This window comes from Microtus oregoni, unplaced genomic scaffold (assembly GCF_018167655.1).
Source record: "Microtus oregoni isolate MIOR12 unplaced genomic scaffold, Mior012 000027F_ref0000203, whole genome shotgun sequence".
Classification (NCBI taxonomy): domain Eukaryota; kingdom Metazoa; phylum Chordata; class Mammalia; order Rodentia; family Cricetidae; genus Microtus; species Microtus oregoni.
This window is the reverse complement of record NW_024543086.1, coordinates 34,443,528-34,464,314: the sequence shown is the minus strand read 5'-3', so window position 1 is coordinate 34,464,314 and position 20,787 is coordinate 34,443,528. Positions and strand designations below refer to the sequence as shown.

At 38.0% G+C, this 20,787-nt stretch overlaps 1 protein-coding gene across 7 annotated transcripts in view; it reads left to right on the top strand.

The window, feature by feature from the left end:
- The window catches only part of Nup98 (nucleoporin 98 and 96 precursor), a 95,237-nt gene that overhangs the window by 16,246 nt on the left and 58,204 nt on the right, over positions 1 to 20,787 (top strand). For 3 of the 7 annotated variants that reach the window (XM_041675972.1, XM_041675967.1, XM_041675968.1), the window contains exons 5-11: positions 1,659 to 1,798; positions 4,814 to 4,921; positions 5,846 to 6,026; positions 8,269 to 8,432; positions 9,832 to 9,969; positions 12,736 to 12,874; positions 18,644 to 18,736. In XM_041675972.1, the coding sequence (XP_041531906.1) occupies positions 1,659 to 1,798; positions 4,814 to 4,921; positions 5,846 to 6,026; positions 8,269 to 8,432; positions 9,832 to 9,969; positions 12,736 to 12,874; positions 18,644 to 18,736 (963 nt within the window). The remainder of the gene's footprint in view (positions 1 to 1,658; positions 1,799 to 4,813; positions 4,922 to 5,845; positions 6,027 to 8,268; positions 8,433 to 9,831; positions 9,970 to 12,735; positions 12,875 to 18,643; positions 18,737 to 20,787) is intronic. The other 4 variants (XM_041675973.1, XM_041675969.1, XM_041675971.1 and 1 more) reach the window with 3 other exon arrangements.

Genomic DNA, 20,787 nt, shown 5'->3' with positions numbered 1-20,787 from the left:
AGTATCATTGAAGTTATGATGACAGGATGTCAAGAATGTGTTATGGTCAATAGTGTTGTACTATAAAGACAACTCTGTCCTTCCTTACCTGTGCCTCAAATTTATAATAAAGAGACTGGAGCACTAGGAATGAGAAACACTATATGCTTTGATTACCTCTCCATTCTTGCTCATGGCAGATGTTTTTTTGGTTTTTGGTTTTTTCGAGACAGGGTTTCCCTGTGGTTTTTGGAGCCTGTCCTGGAACTAGCTCTTGTAGACCAGGCTGGTCTCGAACTCACAGAGATCCGCCTGCCTCTGCCTCTGCTGGGATTAAAGGCATGCGCCACCACCTCCCGGCCTTGGCAGATGTTTTTTAACTCTTTAAGTCCATGTGACCAGGAAGTATGTTTTTATTGAGTACTTTAAGGCAACCACTAATGTGCCCTATGAGATGATGCTGTTTATGGTACAAGAGCCTGAGTGGCTAACTAACCACTAACTTTAAACTATATATTTAGAGTCAGAGTTAGTTAGAAATGATAGTTTTTTTTTTGCCAATGAGAAGTCAAATTGATCATAATGGTTATTAGCTATCACTTAATGTTAAATACTGGCAGATAAATTTTTCTTGTTTACTGACATTTCTGGCACTGTATGACTTCATATTTTAAGAAACAGTCTTGGGGCTGGAGAAAGAGCATTGACTACTCTTACAGAGAACCCAGGTTCAGTTGCCAGCATCAACATGGCAGCTCACAACTGTGTAACTCCAGTTCTAGTGGAGCCAACAACAGTCTTACCCAGACATACATGCAGGCAAAACACCAATGGACATAAAATAGAGAAAGAAATCATTAGAAAAAAAAAGAAAGGTACTTTAATTTCTTTTCTTTTAATTTCTTTAAAACAGGTTCTCACATTGTAGCTCTAGCTGACATGAAACTCACTATGTAGACCAGGCTGGCCTCAAACAGAAATCCACGTGCCTCTGTCTCCCTTCTGAGATTAAAGGCATGGGCCAGTATGCCCTGCTAGGTAGTCTGCTATTTCTATTTAGTTTCTTTTTGCATTTTGAAACAAGTGTCTTCTCACTCTGTAGCCTGGGCTAGTCTGGAACTCAGTGTGTAACTAGCCCAAGCTGGTGTTGAACTGGAAGCATTTCTGATGTAGCCTCCCAAGTTCTTCTGCTTCTGAATTAGTTTCTGTAAAAGAACCAATAATGCCCTCTGATTTAACATTTCTTTAGGGGAGTCATATTTTATGTTAACCTGTCTATGATTGCTTCTATAGGACATATGTTCAAAATATTCTCATAATATATGGGTGTATGAATTATAGCTAAACAAACATACTGTGCTGTAATGTCTGTTATGAGATGTTTTTAGAAATACAGTTTTATTCAGCAATCATTCTTAGTAAGAAAAGGAGAAACGAGATAAAATAATTTCTTTTTTTGTCTTGTCTTTATACGAACTTCCTGCATATGTATCTAAATCCTGGGTTTGGATTAGTTTATCTTGAAAAGTTGTAGCCTGGAAGCAAGTGTTGGTATGAGACATTGCTTAAATGAATTTGTTCAGGAGAAATAAAGAATATTTGACAGTATGAAAGTGCAGCTGCCATTACTCTGCCTTACTTCCAAGGTGTGTTAAAGATTGTTTCTTTCTAATTTATAGATTTTGGAGCAAGTACTAGCAGTGGAGGACTCTTTGGAACTACAAACACCACCTCTAACCCTTTTGGTAGCACATCTGGCTCCCTCTTTGGGCCAAGTAGTTTTACAGCAGCACCTACAGGAACTACCATTAAATTTAATGTACGTATTTTCTTCTAGAATGTTTTTTTTCCTATTTGTGTATTTCTTTGTAGACTGTATTGTCAGATTGCTCCTATCTCCAGTAATATATATCATAGTTTGGCTTTTTTAAAAAATAAGATTTATTTATTTTTATTTTGTGTATATGAATATTTGTTAAATATGTGAATGTACGCCATGTGCATGCCAGTACCCAGGAGATCATGATCTCTTGGAATTGCAATAACAGATGGTTGCAAACCTCCATCTGGTGCTGGTGTAATAGGCACCAAGACCTTGACATAATTAATAGCACTTTCGAGGCACTATTCTGACCCAGAACCCAACACATAGATCCCACATTGGTCAGAAATGGAAACAAAGACCTAATCCATCAAAGATTAGGATCCAGGAAAATTCTTAAATATACTAACCTTCATTTTTTTTTTTATTTTTTTTATTTTTGCTTGCTTCTGTAGTTTTTATTTCTTGATAATTGTTCTTGCTAGCTGGAGTGTGTTAACCAGGTTGTTGTTTTGTGCATAAAAGACAAAGATCAGTGAGGTTCATGCTGCATGATTTGGGCAAGCTCCTTGTGCAGCCATCAGTGGGTTTTCTGTTCAACTTTAGAGACAGGTAGATCTCTAAATTCGAGGCCAGCCTGGTCTACAAAGTGAGTTCTAGGATAGTCAGAGCTGTTATACAGAGAAACCATGCCTCAAAACACCAGAATAAATACATGAAGTCTGTGTTTTCTGGTGGAATTACCTAATAAAGAGGAATTTGGTTGCTTGACAAGAGTAGCAAGTACTCTTGTTTGGTTTTCCAGAGCCATCTCTCCGTTCCCCTGGCCATAGTGGCAAATGCCTTTAAAATAACAGAACTTAGGAGAAAAAGGCAGGCATAGCTCTGTGAATTTGAGGCCAGCCTGGTCTACATAGCAAATTCTAGACTTGCTAGGGTTGTATGGTAAGACCCTGTCTCGATACTAGGTTTGTTTTGTCTATTTGGTTTTTTGAGATAGGATTTCTCTATATAATAAATAGTAAAAATATTATTCATGATGATTTCATAGTATACAAGAAATGGTATACATGATGATTTTATAGTATACAAGAATACATGAATTTAATTTTCCAGCCAGTCACGGTGGCACACACCTTTATTCCCAACACTTGGGAGGCAGATGCAGGTGTATCTCTGTGAGTTCGAGTCTAGGTTATTCTACAAAGTGAGTTCCAGGACAACCGGGAAACAGAGAAACCCAGTTTTAAAAAAATAACAAACAAAATCTAATTTTCCCTTTTTGTTGTCATGGTGAGCATTAAGCCAAAGTCTCATGCGTGGTAAATAAGCAGTATACCAGTGAGCTGAAATTCATCTTCAGTGTGAACCATCATCTGTGTCATGATGTATATTAGAATTATGCTCACTTTAGTCAACTTTGTGTTCAGTGTTGATTATGGTAGCACATACAAAGCAGAATTTCTGAGGCAAGGTCTTGTTGTGTAATCCAGGCTGACTTTGTCCTAACTAGCTCAGACTTGCCTTGAACTCTGCGATCTTGCTTTGACTTTTTAGTGCTAGGTTAACAAGTGTCTGCCAATATTTTCTGTTCTAAAGCAGAATTAGAGTAGTCATCTGTTTATAAGAAATAAAGGATAATGGACAGACCACAGAAAAACTACTGAAAGTAAGACTTCTTTGTAGAGATATATAGAACAGCCTGTCAATAGTCTTTATCTATGAAACAATAAATCCTTGGATGGAATGGAAAAATGGGACAGTACAGTGGATGGGAGAGGCAGTGAGCTATGGGCCTTGGAATTGAACCATGGATTTAAAAGGCATGTGTGGACAATGTAGAACATTGTGGCAGAAAATAAAGCTGGGTGTAGTGACTCACACCATTAATCCTAGCACTCAGGAGGTAGAGTTGTCTCGAGTTCAAGTCCAGTCTGGTTAACATAGAGTTCCAGGACAGCCAGAGTTACATAGAGACCCTGTCTCTAAATGAATTAATAAATGAATGAAAAATAAAAAGGAGAAATTGAAGGACAGATGATACTGCTTAAAGATTTAAGTATATATACTTTTTGGGGGGTAAATTGGGCAAAACCATCTATAAAAATATATTACCTGTATTTTGCCATGTAATTGGATATTGAGTTGAGAGACTAATACTTAAGTTTGTGGTAAATTTGTTACCAAGATTGATTTATTCAGGACTGGAGAGATGGCTTAGTAGTTAAGAGTACTTGATATTCTTCCAGAGGACTGGAATTGGGGAGTTTCCAGTACCTGTATCGATTGGCTTAGCACCGTCTGTTACTCTTAACAATGTCTCTGGCCTCTATGCACTCACATGTACATATCTACATGTAGACACACAGCGAAACATAATTAAAATACATAATTAAACATAATTAAAATATTAAAATTAATATTTAAAAATGAAGATTAATTTATTCAGATAACTGTGATGTAGGGGTAAGATCAGAAATGTTGCCCTATATTTTAATCAAGCATCCTTGAAAACAATTTGGTTTTGCTATGAGGGTCTTACTGTCATGCCCAGGCTGGTCTTGAATTCCTGGTCTCAAATGATCCTGCTTCAACTTTCAAAATATTTCAGACTATAGGTTTGTGCCACTGTGCCTAGCTCCATCTTTTAGTTTGCTTAAGACAAGATCTCACTGTCTAGCCCACCCAGGTTGGTTTAGTATTCACGGCTTCCTCTGGAGTTCTGGGGTAGTAGGTATGGACCATCATGCCCTCCTAAATAGTGTTTTTTAAGTGGATGGGCAGACATGTTTCATGGGGATTTAATTAAACCCAAGCCTTTGTGAATGTTAGGCAGGCATTCACCACTGAGAGTATCCAGCCCTTGGCCCTGTCTTGTTACATAAAAAGAAATAGGGTACTGTTTTAAAGTTCAATGGGTGTAAAAAAATGTGTCTGTGAGAGTTGGGTTTAGAAACTTGGACTTAGAGAAAAAAGCTTGAACTTAGAAATGTTCTTTGTCTTCCTTTGCAGCCTCCCACTGGTACAGATACTATGGTCAAAGCTGGAGTTAGCACTAACATCAGTACCAAGCACCAGTGTATTACTGCTATGAAAGAATATGAAAGCAAGTCACTAGAGGTCAGTAAAATGAAGTACAAAAAAATGAGCTTAATACTTTGATAATATATATAAAAAAACTTCAAATATATGTGATTGTTTTTAAGATTTATGTGGTTCAAATTGATTGTGAGTAAAAGCTTTTCATTAATCAAGGTATTTTTCAAGATTATGTATTATTATGAATATTTTTATTTTAGGCTCAGATATTCTCTGCCTATATACAGGTCTTCTGTCTTGTATTCGATTCTGGTTAAATTTTTGTTGTTGTTGTTGTTGTTCCTTTTGGTTTTTCGAGACAGGCTTTGGACTCTCTCTGTTGACCGGGCTGGCCTTGAACTCTCAGATCTGCCTGTCTCTGCTTCCTGAGTACTGGGATTAAAGGCAGTGCCACCACCGCCTGGCCTGGTTAGATATTTACATTGCAGTGAGAATACATGTGTGTACATACCTGAGTTTTTAGTTAATTTATTCAAAATCCTAATTATCTGGCTTAATAAGATTTTTATTAAGTGGAAGGATCAAGTGACAGCATAGAAATAAAAACAATGAATAGCAAAAGAAGCAGTAGCTAACATCTCAGTACCCTTGTTTCTCCCCCTCATCATAATACTCTTTTGGTTTTTCAAGACAGGGTTTCTCTGTAGCTTTGGAGCCTGTCCTGGAACTAGCTCTTGTAGACTAAGCTGGTCTTGAACTCACAGAGATCCGCTTGCCTCTGCCCCCAAGTGCTGGGATTAAAGGTGTGTACCACTGCTGCCTGGCCCTTAATTGCTATCTTGATTGCCCAATTTTTGCTGATCTTTGAGTTTTATATAAATGGATACATACTTTGTACTTAAATATTACCCTTTATCAGTGATGTTACTCTGTAACAGAATGTTGTACAGTCTCTTCTAAGTTAATTTTTTTGCCATATGTTAAGTTTGGTGTTTTATCCTTCAGGAACTTCGTTTGGAGGATTATCAGGCTAACCGGAAAGGCCCACAGAACCAAGTGGGAGCAGGTACCACAACTGGCTTATTTGGGTCTTCTCCAGCAACTTCCAGTGCAACAGGACTCTTCAGCTCCTCCACCACTAATTCAGGCTTTTCATATGGTCAGAATAAAACTGCCTTTGGAACTAGTAAGCACTTTATTGTATCATAAAAAAGAATGGTCAAATAGAAGTAAATCATGACTCACTTCATTAGTCATGGAAAAAAATAGAGATAATTATGAGTAGGGAGAGACAGTTAAAAGTGAAGATGGCACTGGGCAGTGGTTTATACCTTTAATCCCAGCACTCAAGAGGCAGAGGCATTCTGGTCTACAGAGTGAGTTCCAGGACAGACTCCAAAGCTACACAGAAAAACAAGCAAACAAAGAAAATGAAAGTGGCTAAGGAATCCTTATTTCAGTAGGTGATATTTGACTAATAACCTACCTAAAAAAGGTAAAAGAACTGGTTGTATGTATTTTTAGGAAAAAATCTAACTTGAAGCTATGAGCCTCAAAACTCAGGTTTTAGAGGCTTCTTTTGCAGCAGGGTCTCACTCTAACTTAAGTTGACCTCGAAGCCCTTCTGCTTCAGCCCTTCAGATGACTGGGATTACAGGTATGAGCTACCAAGCCCAGCAAAACTCAAAGTTTTTACCAAAGAGGTGAGAGGGTTGTAGAATTCTAGGTACACAGTAGGGCTATGTGAGTGGATCAGAGCTTGGCTTTTTTGAGACAGTCTTGCTATGTAAACTTGGCTGGCCTGGAACTTGCTCCATAGGCCAAAGTAGCCTTGGATTTAAGGCATTCCTACCTCTGCCTCCCAAGTGCTGGACTTGTAGGCTTGTGTGCCTCATCCTATAAGACATGATTTTTTATTTGCTTGGGAAACATTAAAGGTTTATTTTGATTTAAAGGTTTATTTTGATTGTGCATGGGGGATCATTCTGAGGACTGCTGCTATGTTGAGAAGTAGTACATCAAGTGCTGGGCACGTGGTACCCACCTGTGGTCCCCACACTTAGAGACTGAGGCAGAGAGCCCTGAGTTCTAGGTCAAGCTGGTTTATAGAGCAAGTTCTGGGACAGCTGGGCCCACACAGGAATCCTGTCTCGAAAAACAAAAAAGCAAAAAGCTGTAGTACTTTGAACATGAAAGGGCTGGCACCGGTAGTGTATCTCAAACATATATAGACCCTGTTTTCAGTCCCCAGCAGTCCATGAGTCAGTTTCTAAACCCTGATTAGGGAACTGGATTGATTCAGTAGATGTGAAAGAATTTAGGGTAATGACTAAGTTACTTGATAAAAATAACTACTTTTGCAAAAGTTACAATACAAAGCTTATATTGTAGCTGTTTGGGTAGTTCATGCTTGTTAATTACATAATTTAGGAGGTAAAGATCAAGAATTCAAGATTATCCTTAGCTACATAGCCAAGGATGAGGCCACCCTGTTAAGAACTAAAACAAACCACAGATCTCTTCTTGCTTGGATTTCTCCCTTAGCCACAAGTTTATCTCTGTAAAAACAAATAAAAGTTAGGTTTCCATAGCTTTCTACAGATAAGTATACACAAATATTGTATTTGTCTAATTTACATCTAACATTCTTTCCAACCTTAGTATTTCTGACTTAGCAGATTTATCTATTTATCTATATCTATCTACCTATCTATCTATTTATTTTTTGGTTTTTCGAGACAGGGTTTCTCTGTGGCTTTGGAGCCTGTCCTGGAACTAGCTCTGTAGACCAGGCTGGCCTCGAACTCACAGAGATCCATCTGCCTCTGCCTCCTGAGTGCTGGGATTAAAGGTGTGTGCCACCACCGCCTGGCCAGATTTATTCATTTTGTTTTGTTTTCAGTTTTTTTGGAGACAGGTTTCTCTTTGTATACTTGGCTATCCTGGAACTCACTGTGTAGACCACACTGGCCTTGAAATCACAGAGACATTGCCTCTGCCTGTGTCTCTGTCTCCTGAGAGCTGGGATTAAAAGGGTTTGCCACTACGCTCAATGAACACAGTGCTGTATATAAACAACTAGGCTGAATATATTGATATGAAGAAAAAGCCTCATTCTGTCAAGATTAATTTAAACATAGATTATTTTTCCTTATCAAAAAGAAGAAAATTTGGGTTTACAAAGTTGGGTTTAGACTTACTAGAATTCTTGATTGAGGTATTATAGAAAGGAAGTTTTAATATAATATGATGTAGAGCCAACTGAAGATAGAAAATGAAGGCTATTTGGTAAGGAATGAATATAGACTAATTTAGATAGCAATAATTAAAGCTCAGATGATTTTGCTGAATTACTTGTTTGAGAGTTCCATTTTTTTTATTCTATTTTTGTTTGTTTGTTTTTTTTTTTTCTTTTTTTTCCCTGAAAGGCACAACTGGATTTGGAACAAATCCAGGTGGTCTCTTTGGCCAACAGAATCAACAGACTACCAGTCTCTTCAGCAAACCATTTGGCCAGGCTACAACCACCCCGAATACTGGCTTTTCCTTTGGTAATACTAGTACCCTTGGACAGCCGAGCACCAATACTATGGTAAGGCCTTTGTTAACGCCAGATCTTACTGTTAATCTAAGTAATAGGCTAGTAATCATGTTCAGCTTGTAAGTGTTATCTCCACAGCAGTTCTTTAGAGCTGGGGAGGACAAGAAATCTGTCAGTAATGAAGACCTAGATTTTGTCTTGATCTTTACTCTGCTTATTGAAGGTTTGTTGACTGAGTCATTTATTCTTTCTGACCATAGTTTTCTTATCACTAAGAGCTTAGTGGGCTGCAGGTTGCTATCTTGAGGCTTGTGACATTAATGATTGTTCCAGAAGGAGTTAGAGGGAGATAATGAGAAAGGGGAGTGTATGTATCATCGAAATATATTGTCTATGTGGATGAGATTGTTAAAACTATAGTAAGTACAGACTGCTTATTGACATTATAAAGACAAAAGTATAGAACTGGGCATCCTGTAATCTCAGTGCTTGGGAAGAAAATCCAGAGTTCAAGGATAGCATTGATTATGCATCCAGTTCAAGGCCAATTAGAGTGTATAAGATTAATCTCAAAAATTAAATTAGGTGTATGAATATAATTGAAATAATCAAAGCAATTCTCACATTTAAAAACAGCTGATTTATTTTTCAACAAGAGTACTACAACTGATTATCCATTTGCAAAAGAATGAGGTTAAATCCTTTATATTATTAATAGGGCTGGAGAAATGGCTCAGAGGTTAAGAGCACTGGCTGTCCGCTCTTCCAGAGGTCCTGAATTTAATTCCCAGCAACCACATAGTGGCTTACCATCTATAGTGAGATCTGGTGCCCTCTTCTGGTGTGCAAGCATACATGCAGACAGAACACTGTATACATAATAAACAAACAAACAAATCTTTAAAAAAGTCCCTTATCATTAATAGCCAGAGTTTACTAAGTAGATAAAATACTTAGAATTACAAATCTTGTGGTTGTGTTTTGTTTATGACCCAGGGTCTCACTGTGCTCAGGCTCACCTGAAACTCATGGTCCTCTTCCTTTGGCCTCATACATGATGGGATTATAGGTATGAATTATGTCCAGTTTATAAAGCATTAGAAGAAAATTGGATTTTTTGTTGCTTGTTTTGATAGCATAGTCTTGATATATAGCTTAGATTATCCTGGACTCTCTTAGAGCAAAAGAATCCATAGAAAGTCTTAGTACATGCCCAGCATCTGAAGTTCATTATTCTGGAAACAGGAATTTAGGTTATGAAGATGAATTTACAGTAATACCTCTTTATGCTGTTTTGGGAAGGTTAGCTTATTCTCTTGCTTCTCAGAGTTGTCGCAAAGAAATAGTCCAAGAATTTTGTGTTTATCACACATGCTTTTATAAACCACTTATCTGAGACTTTAAAGAAAGCTATTACAAACTTCATTTTAATCTAGATTACCCTTTCCAGGGCCTATTTGGAGTAACCCAAGCCTCACAGCCAGGAGGTCTTTTTGGAACGGCTACAAACACCAGCACTGGGACAGCATTTGGAACAGGAACAGGTCTCTTTGGGCAGCCCAGTACTGGATTTGGTGCAGTTGGTTCGGTAGGTCTGGACAGTTGACTGTAATTTGAAATTTTTAAATGAATGTATAAAACAGATTATTGTCTTCCAAGAATTTAATATCTAATTTTTTTCATTTTCCCTCTATAATTTTAAATTTATTTTTTTATGTACGTATGCCTCAGCCACATTGCACACATGGCTCTTGCTGCGGTGGTGGCAGCAAACAAACACCTTTGATCCTAGCACTTGGGAGGCAAAGGCAGGCGGATCTCTGAGTTTGAGGCTATCCTGGTCTGCAGAGTGAGTTCCAGGACAACCAGAGCTGTTATATAGAGAAACCCTGTCTTGAAAAACCAAAAGGGCTTGGGAAAGGAGAGGGGAGAGAGAGTGAAAAACTACTTGTTGGGAGTCCAATCTCTCTTGCTGTATGGGTTCCAAGGATCAAACTTAGATCAGGTCAGGCTTGATGACAAGGACCTTTACTTACTAGCTGTTTTGCCAACTCATGTCTTAGTCTTTCTTTTAGGGTCTCAAGTAGCTCAGAGTGGCTGTAACTTCTGTGTAGCCAAGGATAACCTTGAACAGCTCCTGCTGCTACTTTTTTAGTGCTAGGATTCAGGCATGTACTACTCATGAGTAGTTTGCCTAAACTACTAGTTTTCATGTTTTCAGTTCCCAGGTGCTAGGATCGCAAATGTTTGCCATCATACCTGGTTTCATGAAGTTTTGGGGTCAAAACCGTAGGCTTCATGCATTCCAGAAAAGCATTGTAGCAACTAAGGACTGCCTCCTCAGTTCCTGTCTTGTCTCAGTGGTGTGTGCTTTACTTCTCTTTGAAAGTACTGTTACTTGCTGGAGAGATAGATGGCTCAGCGGTTAAGAGCACTGGCTGCTCTAACTGAGGACCTGGATATGACTTCTAGTACCCACGTGGCATCTTGCTTCTGGCTTCTGTAGTCAGTAGGGATACACATGGTACACAGACATATATGTAGGCAAAACATCCATACACATTAAAAGGAAAGAGAAAGAAATAGTTATAGTTTGCTAGTTTAATTTTAATTTTTAAATAAGGAGTAAAGCTGCTCTTTTTATGTTTTTGTTTTCCCGAGACAGGGTTTCTTCATGTAACTCTTACTGTCCTGAAATTCACTCTGGAGACCAGGCTGGCCTTGAACTCATAAAGATTAACCTGCCTCTGTCTTTTGAATGCTGGGAGTAAAGGCTTGTGCCACCAACACACCCTGCTTGTTTTTATTGTGTACAACATAAAGTCTTTTTGTGTGTTTGTTTTATACTTAATATCTTTTTCATTTAGATGATTTAAATCAGATTTTCTTGTTTTTTTGTTTGCTTTTTCATGACGGAGTTTCTCTGGAGCTTTGGAACCTGTCCTGGAACTCCTATCTGTAGACCAGACTGGCCTTGAACTCACTGAAATCCACCTGTCTTTGCATCTTGTGTTAAAAGCTATGCATGACCACCTCCCGGCTTCAGATACATTTATTTATTTATTTATTCATTTGTTTGTTTATTTTTAGAGACGGAATTTACTAAGTAGTGCTGGCAAGTATGAACCTTCCTATAAAGATCAGGGTGAGCCGGGCGATGGTGGCGCACGCCTTTAATCCCAGCACTCGGGAGGCAGAGGCAGGCGGATCTCTGTGAGTTTGAGACCAGCCTGGTCTACAGAGCTAATTCCAGGACAGGCTACAAAGCCACAGAGAAACCCTGTCTTGAAAAACCAAAAAAAAAAAAAAATATCAGGGTGACCTCAAACTTAGAGCAATCTGCTTCCTCCTACTTGAAAAGTGTTGAGATTGAAGGCTTATACCACATGTCCAGCCCAAATCAGATAATTCTAGTTTTCTTTTTTGTGTTTTGAGGGATAAACTAGTGTGGTATTTGGAAATTAAATGCTTTTGGAGTTGATCAAGTTGCTAGACTTACAGAGATTCTAATGCTGTGGGAGGTGTAACTCAGTTATTTACCTTATTGAATAAGTTGTCAGACATAGCTGAGACAAGCTTGAAAGTTTGAGTCCAGCCTTGGCTACAGAGAGTTCAAGGCCAGCCTCAAGCAAATTAGGGGATGAGGATGTATCTCAGTATTAGAATGCTGCGTTCATACTCAAGGTTTTGGGTTCAGTTTCCAGTACTACAAAGTATTTCCTCTCTTTACATTTTTTCTCTCTCCCTCTTTACTTTTCCCTCTCTCTTGTGTCCTAAAGGAGCCTGGTCTTCCTTCTGGCTCAGTTTTCCAAATGCTGGTTTCACAGGCCTGTACTTCCCTACCCGGCCAATGAAAAAATTTGATTGCCATGTTATTTTTTTCTTTGACTCACTGAAATACTGTTTGCTAAGGTGTTAATTTTTTGTGTTAGCAGCCTTGTGCTTATAATCCTGCTCAGATTATTATCTTCTGATTTTATCTGTCTTAACTTTTCATAAGTTAAAACTTTTTCTTCCTTTATACACATAATTAGAGTAACTCATTTGCATTCTTTCTCTCATTACTGTAAATTATGTGTATTGTGTGTTGGCATGTGGGTATGACATCTGAATGAGTTACCTGTGGAGGTCAGAAGTATAGGATCTCGTGAAACTAGATTACAGGCAGTTTTGAGCCACCTGATAGAGTGACAGGTAGTTTTAGCCATCTGATGTGGGTGCTGGGAATCAAGCTCAGGTTCTCTGGTAAGAACAGTACCTGCTCTTAATTGTTTAGCTATCTCTTTAGCCTGCTTAGATTTGCTTTGTTATATCTTTGTATTATTTTAATTTTTCTGCATTATTTTCTTTTTAGACCCTGTTTGGCAATAACAAGCTTACAACTTTTGGAACCAGCACAACCAGTGCTCCTTCCTTTGGTACAACGAGTGGCGGGCTCTTCGGTAACAAACCAACCCTGACTTTAGGAACCAATACAAACACTTCCAATTTTGGTACATATAAAATGCAGGTTTGGCTCTCTTAAAGTTACACTGACTATACCACACATCATTCTCCTGACTCATATGATTGGAAATGTTTAAAAATTCTCAGGTAAGCAGAAGGAAAGATGGTCTCACATCATGGTACATGATAGGAGATATTTAGTATAGACAAAGTGGTTTTCATTTTGTCTGGATTACTTCACTAGTAGCTGAAAAAGTGTATGTGAGCCTCATTTGTCCGAAGGAACTGTTTTGTTCAGGTAGGTTTCAAAGGTGGGAGAGTAGTGTGCAAACAGAGATTGGTGATTTCTTTGTGAAAGTCAAAGCTTTGCTGAGTTGGAGGATGACTCTGGCAGTTTGGAGTGTAACACCATGCCTGTAACACCAGAACTACATGGAGCAGAAAGAATGGCTAGACCATCCTAAGGCACAGAATGAGACTTGTTTCAAAAAGAGCAACAACAAAATTATTCTTAGGTTTTGAGTGCCTCTTTCTTGCTTAAAAATGAAAATAGAAATAAGATTTAGCAAATTGTTTTAAAAAGAAACTTTAATCTTTTTGGGTATGTTAGAAATATTTAAACCAGTTTAAATGAAGCATCATGTTTTAGCTTTATCCATACATGATTATATTTTCAGGCATTCAGCATAGTTTAAGGTGTACAAAGTTAATTTTAATGACAAGTTCAGATATTTGTTGAACATTTTGCTTGCCATAGTCCTCATAAAGTACTGCTTGATTTTTCTGGGAAGTTGTGTGCAAAATGCTGCAATTGGCAGTGGTCTGGTAGTTAGAATTTTCTTCAGAGAGCTCTTGTGTCTTTTTGTTTTTCTTTGTTTTTCATTTGGGTAGATAGAATACAGGGCCTTGTAGTCTAGACAAGCTCTCTACCAAATTCTCAGCATATTCAGTGAGTTTTATATGTTCTTGTAATCTACTAAGAAAAGACTATTTTAAGCACATATCTAAAGGTTAGTGTATTCACAAAAGTGTAAACTGAAGAATTCATGTAAGATGTGCGTGCCTGTTTTTAGACTCAGATACTTGATGTTTGTAACTCTTTTTACTCAGGTTGTTCACTCGTTGCTAGTATTAACTGTAATTCCACACAATTCCTTTTGAAAGAAAAGCTTTGAGGTAGTGGACCTGTTTAGAGTGTGGCTTCTGTATTTGTTTTCTGTCCTTAAAACCAATGGGGTAAAAAAACGTCAGTGTTTCTCTGTGACCTTCCCTCCCATATATATATATATATATATATATATATATTGTTTTTGTTTTTCGAGACAGGGTTTCTCTATGGCTTTGGAGCCTGTCCTGGAACTAGCTTTGTAGACCAGGCTGGTCTTGAACTCACAGAGATCCACCTGCTTCTGCCTCCCAAGTGCTGGGATTAAAGGCGTGCGCCACCATCGCCAGGCTCCCTCCCTTTTTTAAAAAGATCATTATCGCTGCCCCCTTTTCCAAGAAGCTATGAAGGCCTTATGTCTCTTTCTCTTTTTTCTTTTTTCCAAGACCTGGTTTCTCTGTAGCTTTGGATCCTGTCCTGAAACTAGGTCTTGTAGACCAGTCTGGCCCCGAAGTCACTGAGATCCGGCTGCCTCTGCCTCCCTAGTGCTGGGATTAAAGGTGTGCGCCACCACCTCCCGGCTTCTTTTTGCATTTTAGAGACAAGTTCTTTGTGTAATCATGGCTATATAGACTAGGTTGGCTTCAATTAGAAGTTCACCTTTCTCTGCCTCCTGAGTATTGGGATTAGAGGCGTGTGCCACCACAGCCAGTTGTGGACCAAATTTTATTTTCAACAATGTGTTCCTTAATGCCCTGTTGAGGTGAGTTCTTGCCATGTTGCCCACTGAGTCCTCTTGCCTCAGCCTCCCAGGTAGTTAAGACTACAGGTGCACACCACCAAGCTCAACTTACCAGCTGAGATACATTTAGTACGTGTTGGAGTCTGTGTATGTTTTTTTTTTTTGATTTTTATTGAGCTCTACATTTTTCTCTGCTCCTCTAACTACCTCTCCCCTCCTGTTCAACCCTTCCCAAAGGTCCCCATGCTCCCAATTTACTCAGAAGATCTTGTCTTTTTCTACTTTTTTTTTCTAATCTACTTCTATATAGATTAGATCTATGTATGTCTCTCTTAGGGTCCTCATTGTTGTCTAGGTTCTCTGGGATTCTGATTTGTGGACTAGTTTTCTTTGCTTTATGTTTAAAAAACACTTATGTGTGAGTATATGTGATAATTGTCTTTCTGGGTCTGGGTTACCTCACTCAAAACAGTGTTTTCTAGCTCCATTTATCTGGCTGCAAAATTCAAGCTGTCGTTATTTTTTTCTGCTGTGTAGTACTCCATTGTGCAAATGTTCCACATTTTTTCAATCCATTCTTTGGTCAAGGGGCATTTAGGTTGTTTCTAGGTTCTTTCTGGCTATGACAGACAATGCTGTTATGAACACAGTTGAGCACATGTCCTTGTGGCACGATTGAGTATTCTTAGGATATATAACCAAAAGTGGTATTGCTGGGTCTTGAGGGTCCTAATTTTCTGAGAAGTTGCCATACTGATATCCAAAGGGGCTATTTCAGTAGGCACTCCTACCAGCAATGTAGGAGTGTTCCCTTTTTCCCACAACCTCTCCAGCATATGTTGTCATCAGTGTTTTTGATCTTGGGCCATTCTTACAGGTGTAAGATGGAATCTCAGAGTTGTTTCGATTTGCATTTCTCTGCTAAGGATGTTCAGCATTTTCTTAAGAGGTCCGGGCTCAGGCCTACTCCCTCAGAGGTCCCAGATTCATGCCCGGACCCGCAGCGGTCTCTGGCTCTGGCCCACTCGCTCAGCTGTTGCTCTTCTGTACCTGCTCCTGTGGAGTTCCGTGTCTCAGGTCTGCTCTGGCCTCTTGGCTGCCTCAGTCCTGCTCTGCTCCCGCTTCTGTGGAGCTTGTTTTCTCAGCCCTGCTCTGGACTCAGTCCTGTGTATCTCTTTTTAAATGTCCCTTTGGAAGACCATCCACAGTTAAGATTCTTCTCCTAAGGGCCAGTTTTCACTTCCTTTGATAATACATTTATTTAATAAAAAGCTTTATTTGTGATATAGGTCATGTTCAGAACTAAATGTTTTCTTTTGTGGTCTCTCTTTTTTTTTTGGTTATTGTACAGATTGCTGATATTTTGCAGTATTTTTGTTTCAAGACACTCTTTTTGTTTTGTTTTTGTTGTTTGTTTGTTTGTTTTAAAGACAGGGTTTCTCTGTGTAGTCCTGTCTGTCCTAGAACTAGCTCTGTAGACCAGGCTGGCCTGGAACTCAAAGAGATACCCCTACCCTGGCCTTCTAAATTTGGAATTAAAGGTGGGCACCCCCACTGCCTGGCAAAGACAGAATTATTATGCCGACCTGCTTGGCCAACGGTTTGTTGTATAGACTATACGCTAAACCAGGCTGGCCTCAAAAAAAAAATCCTAGGACTTTTTTCCTTCCAAAGTCCTAGGATTAAAGATGTGTGCCACCACACCTGAATCCTTGGTAGGTTTTTTTAGTCGTAAGATTGTATTTATACTCATGCTCACTGATTTCATTGTGAACATTCTCATCTTTACCTGGCTTGCCTCACTAGCTAGCTATATGTTGAATTTGGATTATCTTTATTTTGTAGAATTGTTTTGAAGTAACAGAGTCAGCAAGAATGGAGGAAATGTGTGGTATAAACAGTGTAAAGTTGGCACTTAGATCTCTCCTGTGGGTTTGAGGTTGGCCCTAAATAGCTTGTTTTCTGGTACAAGACTGTGATCCTTTTTCTTAAATTTGAGTTAAAGAAAAGGAGCATCTTTAAGTACTTTCTTTTCATTTTTTTGAAAGGAAAGTTGGTTGTGTTTGAGTTGACAAAACTGTGTATGTGTATATATAAGTGTATTATATAAAGCAATTAAAAAAACTTTTTTGTTTTCCTTCGAGACATGGTTTCTCTGTAGTTTTAGAGCCTGTCCTGGAACTAGCTTTTGTAGACCAGGCTGGTCTCGAACTCACAGAGATCCACCTGCCTCTGCCTTCCAGGTACTGAGATTAAAGGCGTGCGCCACCACCACCCGGCTAAGAGAAAACTTTTAAACCCGTGACTCACTTGATATGATTGAGTCAGATTACATGCTTAGATTTTAAAATGACCCAAATAGGCTTGGTTTCAGTCTTTATCTCCTTTGGCTTTATGGCCTTTTTTTTATTGGTAATAACTGGCTTGATCCTGACATATTTACAGTCCCCTTAGTGACACTGCTAACTAACTTTACCTTTTTTTCCTTCCTTCCTTCTTCAGTCTTGCTGTCTAATGAATGGCTTCAGCTTTCCAAGACCTTCAATTGCAAACTGATAACACAAGCCCTCACATTGAACTTTCAAGATAGTTTTTAAGTGCATTTGTCTTAAGACCAAGATTGTACCCCATGGTGATGTCATAGATCTTTAATCCCTTTAATCCAGGAACTGGGTAGGACAGAAGCTAGAGAATCTCTATGAGTTCAAAGCCAGCCCATGAATTCTAGGACAACCAGGGCTTCATGGAGAAACCCTGTCTCAGAAAAACAAAAAACAAAAATAAACCCCAAGAATTTTCCTTCCTATGATTATTTCTTAGCATTAGAGATTAATGATGTATTCATGATTTGTTTTCAAAAGGAATTCTAGAATTTTGTTACCTTAACAATGAAAAGGAAATAGTAATAGAATATTGATAACTTTATACTTGTAGATTTTCAAAGGGGAGTTAACAAGATTTTCTCAAATTGCAAGTTAGAGTGAAGGAGAGTAACAAAGGAAGAAATGGTTGCACTCTTGATAGGCTGTTCATAGGTTATAGGTTTGTTTTTTTTTAATTTATTTACTTTTATGTACATAGGTGTTTTGCCTGAAAGTATGTCTGTGAGAATATCAGATCTTGGAGTTACAGTTGTGAGCCACCATGTGGGTACTGGGAATTGAACCCAGGTCCTCTGGAAGAGTGAGCAGTCATTGGCTTTAACCACTGAGCCATCTCTTGCCTTGGTCACTTTTTTCTTTATAGTGTAGAGACAGTAATGGTGGAGCATACCTGTGACCCCAACACTTGATAGTAGAGAGATAATAAAAGCCCTTATTAGTGCCTAGCTATTTGGCAGCTGGCTCGAGTTCTATGAAACCTTCATTAAAAAGCTCTCCTATCCCCAAAAGTAGCTAGTTGAGCCGTTTTTGTTTGTATGAATTAACTGATTGTGACATTGTAAAAGAACCTCACATAACCTGCCACACATTACTGTCTGTGTCAGATCCGTTATTAGTTTAAAACAAAAGTTGCTATCGAGATTTGGGACGCATAAGGGGAAGGTTCTAGACAGGGTTTTTTTGTGTTGCTATAGAGATTTTTAGGGTTTTCTATTCCTTTAGATTCAGTAAACTTTGTTGACAGTTTCATTTTTTTAGTGAAAGTTTGAGGGAATAAAGTTTTGTGTTTGTAAGCCTGAACCATGTGTTGACTCAGCCTGACAAAGTTCAAACGTGAAGATGTGTACTTTGCTTTGCTATTGGATATTACCCTATTCCAAGCAGTTAAGTAAATATAAAGACTTGTTTGCAACTGTAAATTTTTTAACAAGTTATAGTAACTGGTAATTTGCAATTCATAAGTATTAGTATTAATAATTTAAGGATATAAAACCTAAGATCAGTTGTCTTTTTGTTAATATTCCCTTTTAGAGAAAATTGAGAATTGTTTTAAAACTATAATCTACTCATTCTTTTTCCTCCTTAGGTTTTGGCACAAATAACAGTGGGAATAGTATTTTTGGAAGTAAGCCTGCACCTGGGACTCTGGGAACTGGACTTGGTACAGGATTTGGAACAGGTAAGAAAGTGTTTGTATGAATTTTAAGAAGTAATACAATTTTATCTTATGAATCTTTTCGACTATATGCTTGTAAAGAAGAAACTTAGATTTTCATTTTTACAAATAAAATTATTAAAGCATTTTCAGCAGTTAAGTTTTACCAGGTCCTAAAATGTTGGTGCATTTATATTAAGTTCACAAAATGTAGATTTTGAGTTACAGGAAAATTAACTTTTCCACATAAAAGTTTTTTCCCCCTGTTTTAGCTGTAAGTTTTAGTTTAAAATGTGAGAATTCTTAGTGTAGTGGTAACTATTAAATCCCTATCTCCTAACTTTATATGAATGCTTTGGATGTGGAATTATTCACTAGTTAAGCCTCATGGTGAGACAGAGCATAGAGAATACATGCTGTGCTTATTAACAGAAATTTTCTGTTGTACAAGGTTTGTGCATACCTTTCAGTTTTTTATCTTTCAGCCCTCTTCCTCCTATTAATAGCTATTTTTTAGTACATTTAAAATACTGTCTTCCTATTATCAGTAACTTGGGCAGGGGTTCTAAAGGTGGTTATTTCTAAATGTACAGTAAAATGTGGTTTAAGCATACATATTTTCTTCCTTTGCCTAGTTCTCTTATTTAGTTGCAACTACTTAACCTTCATAATCGCTGCTTCCACTGCCTGGTTTTTGTTTTCTTTTGTGGTATGGTTTTTCCTTTGCCATCTCCTTAATAGAGACTTCTTTTATACTTGTTTGAACTATTAACCTTTTTTATTCTTTCTTGTTTTTGAGCCTTTCTTTCTTGTTTTTGAGGCAGAGTCTTACTATGTAAATCTGGATGACCTAGAACTTGCTCTGTTGAGTAGGCTGGCCTTGAACTCACAGAGATTTACCTGCCTCTGCCTCCCAAGTGCTTAGATTAAAGGTGTGCACCACCATACTCAACTGTGCTTACACACATTCATTTGTACAGGCATCTGGGATATTAGTGGCATATTTAGTTGTGCCTAACTTGGGCTGTTTATACTACTGAGGGTTAAAGCCAGGCTCGCATACATGGTAGCAAAATGCTTTGCCACAGACCCACCTTATTCCCCTAGTCTATTATCCATGAGTGACTTTTGTTTTGGATTTTGTTTTTGTAGCAGAGCAAATGTAGATTTATTAAGGAAAAGTGAGAGTTGAGTAGGAGGATCTCAAAGGGAAGACCACCCATGGGTTAGCTTAGACCAAGGCTGAAATGTCATTGTTATACATTGTTGTCTTGGGCTGCCACCAGGATTTGAGAGGATGATCTGAAAATTACTTTACATAGTAAGATAATAACCATTTCCTGAAGTTTTGAAATATGGGTTTTTTTTTTTTATTTTAACAACTTATTTTGTTTTGGTCCATGTGTATAGATTTAATTTCAAAATAATGGCTTTAAATAATATTTCAATGTATGTGTGTAGAGACACAAAGGTGTGATTTGCATATATATGTGTGTATGTTTATATGTATATCTATATATATGTATATATATCTCACTTTCCACTACCATCATTAGTTGGCATTTTTTGGTATTAATAGCAAATTGCCCTCAATCAAAATTTCTGTTACATAACTTTGTGTTTATGTTACCATGTAATTAATAACTAAAATTAAAATTGCTATCGGAGGGCTGGAGAGATGGCTCAGCGATTAAGAGCACTGACTGTCCTTCCAGGGGACCAGGGTTCATTTCCCATTACCCACATGCAGCTCACAACCATCTGTAACTCCAGTTCCAGAGGAATCCAACACCCTCACACAGGCATACATGCAGACAAAACAAACACACATAAAAATTGCTATCTAGAAGATGCACATTATTATTAGTTGGTCTTTTCATTTGTCTTGCTGAAACTGCCATTTTCTATTAGTTTTTTACCTTGTTTGTTGTGTTCATTTTTCCATACCTTTTCTGTATTGTTCAGCTTTTTCTTTTTGAAAAGGAATCTCAATTTTCCTTTTAGGTGTATTTTGTCCATGATTCTTTCTATGTTTCTTGAAACATGGTTGCAAAGTCCTAGGCTTGAGAACTTTC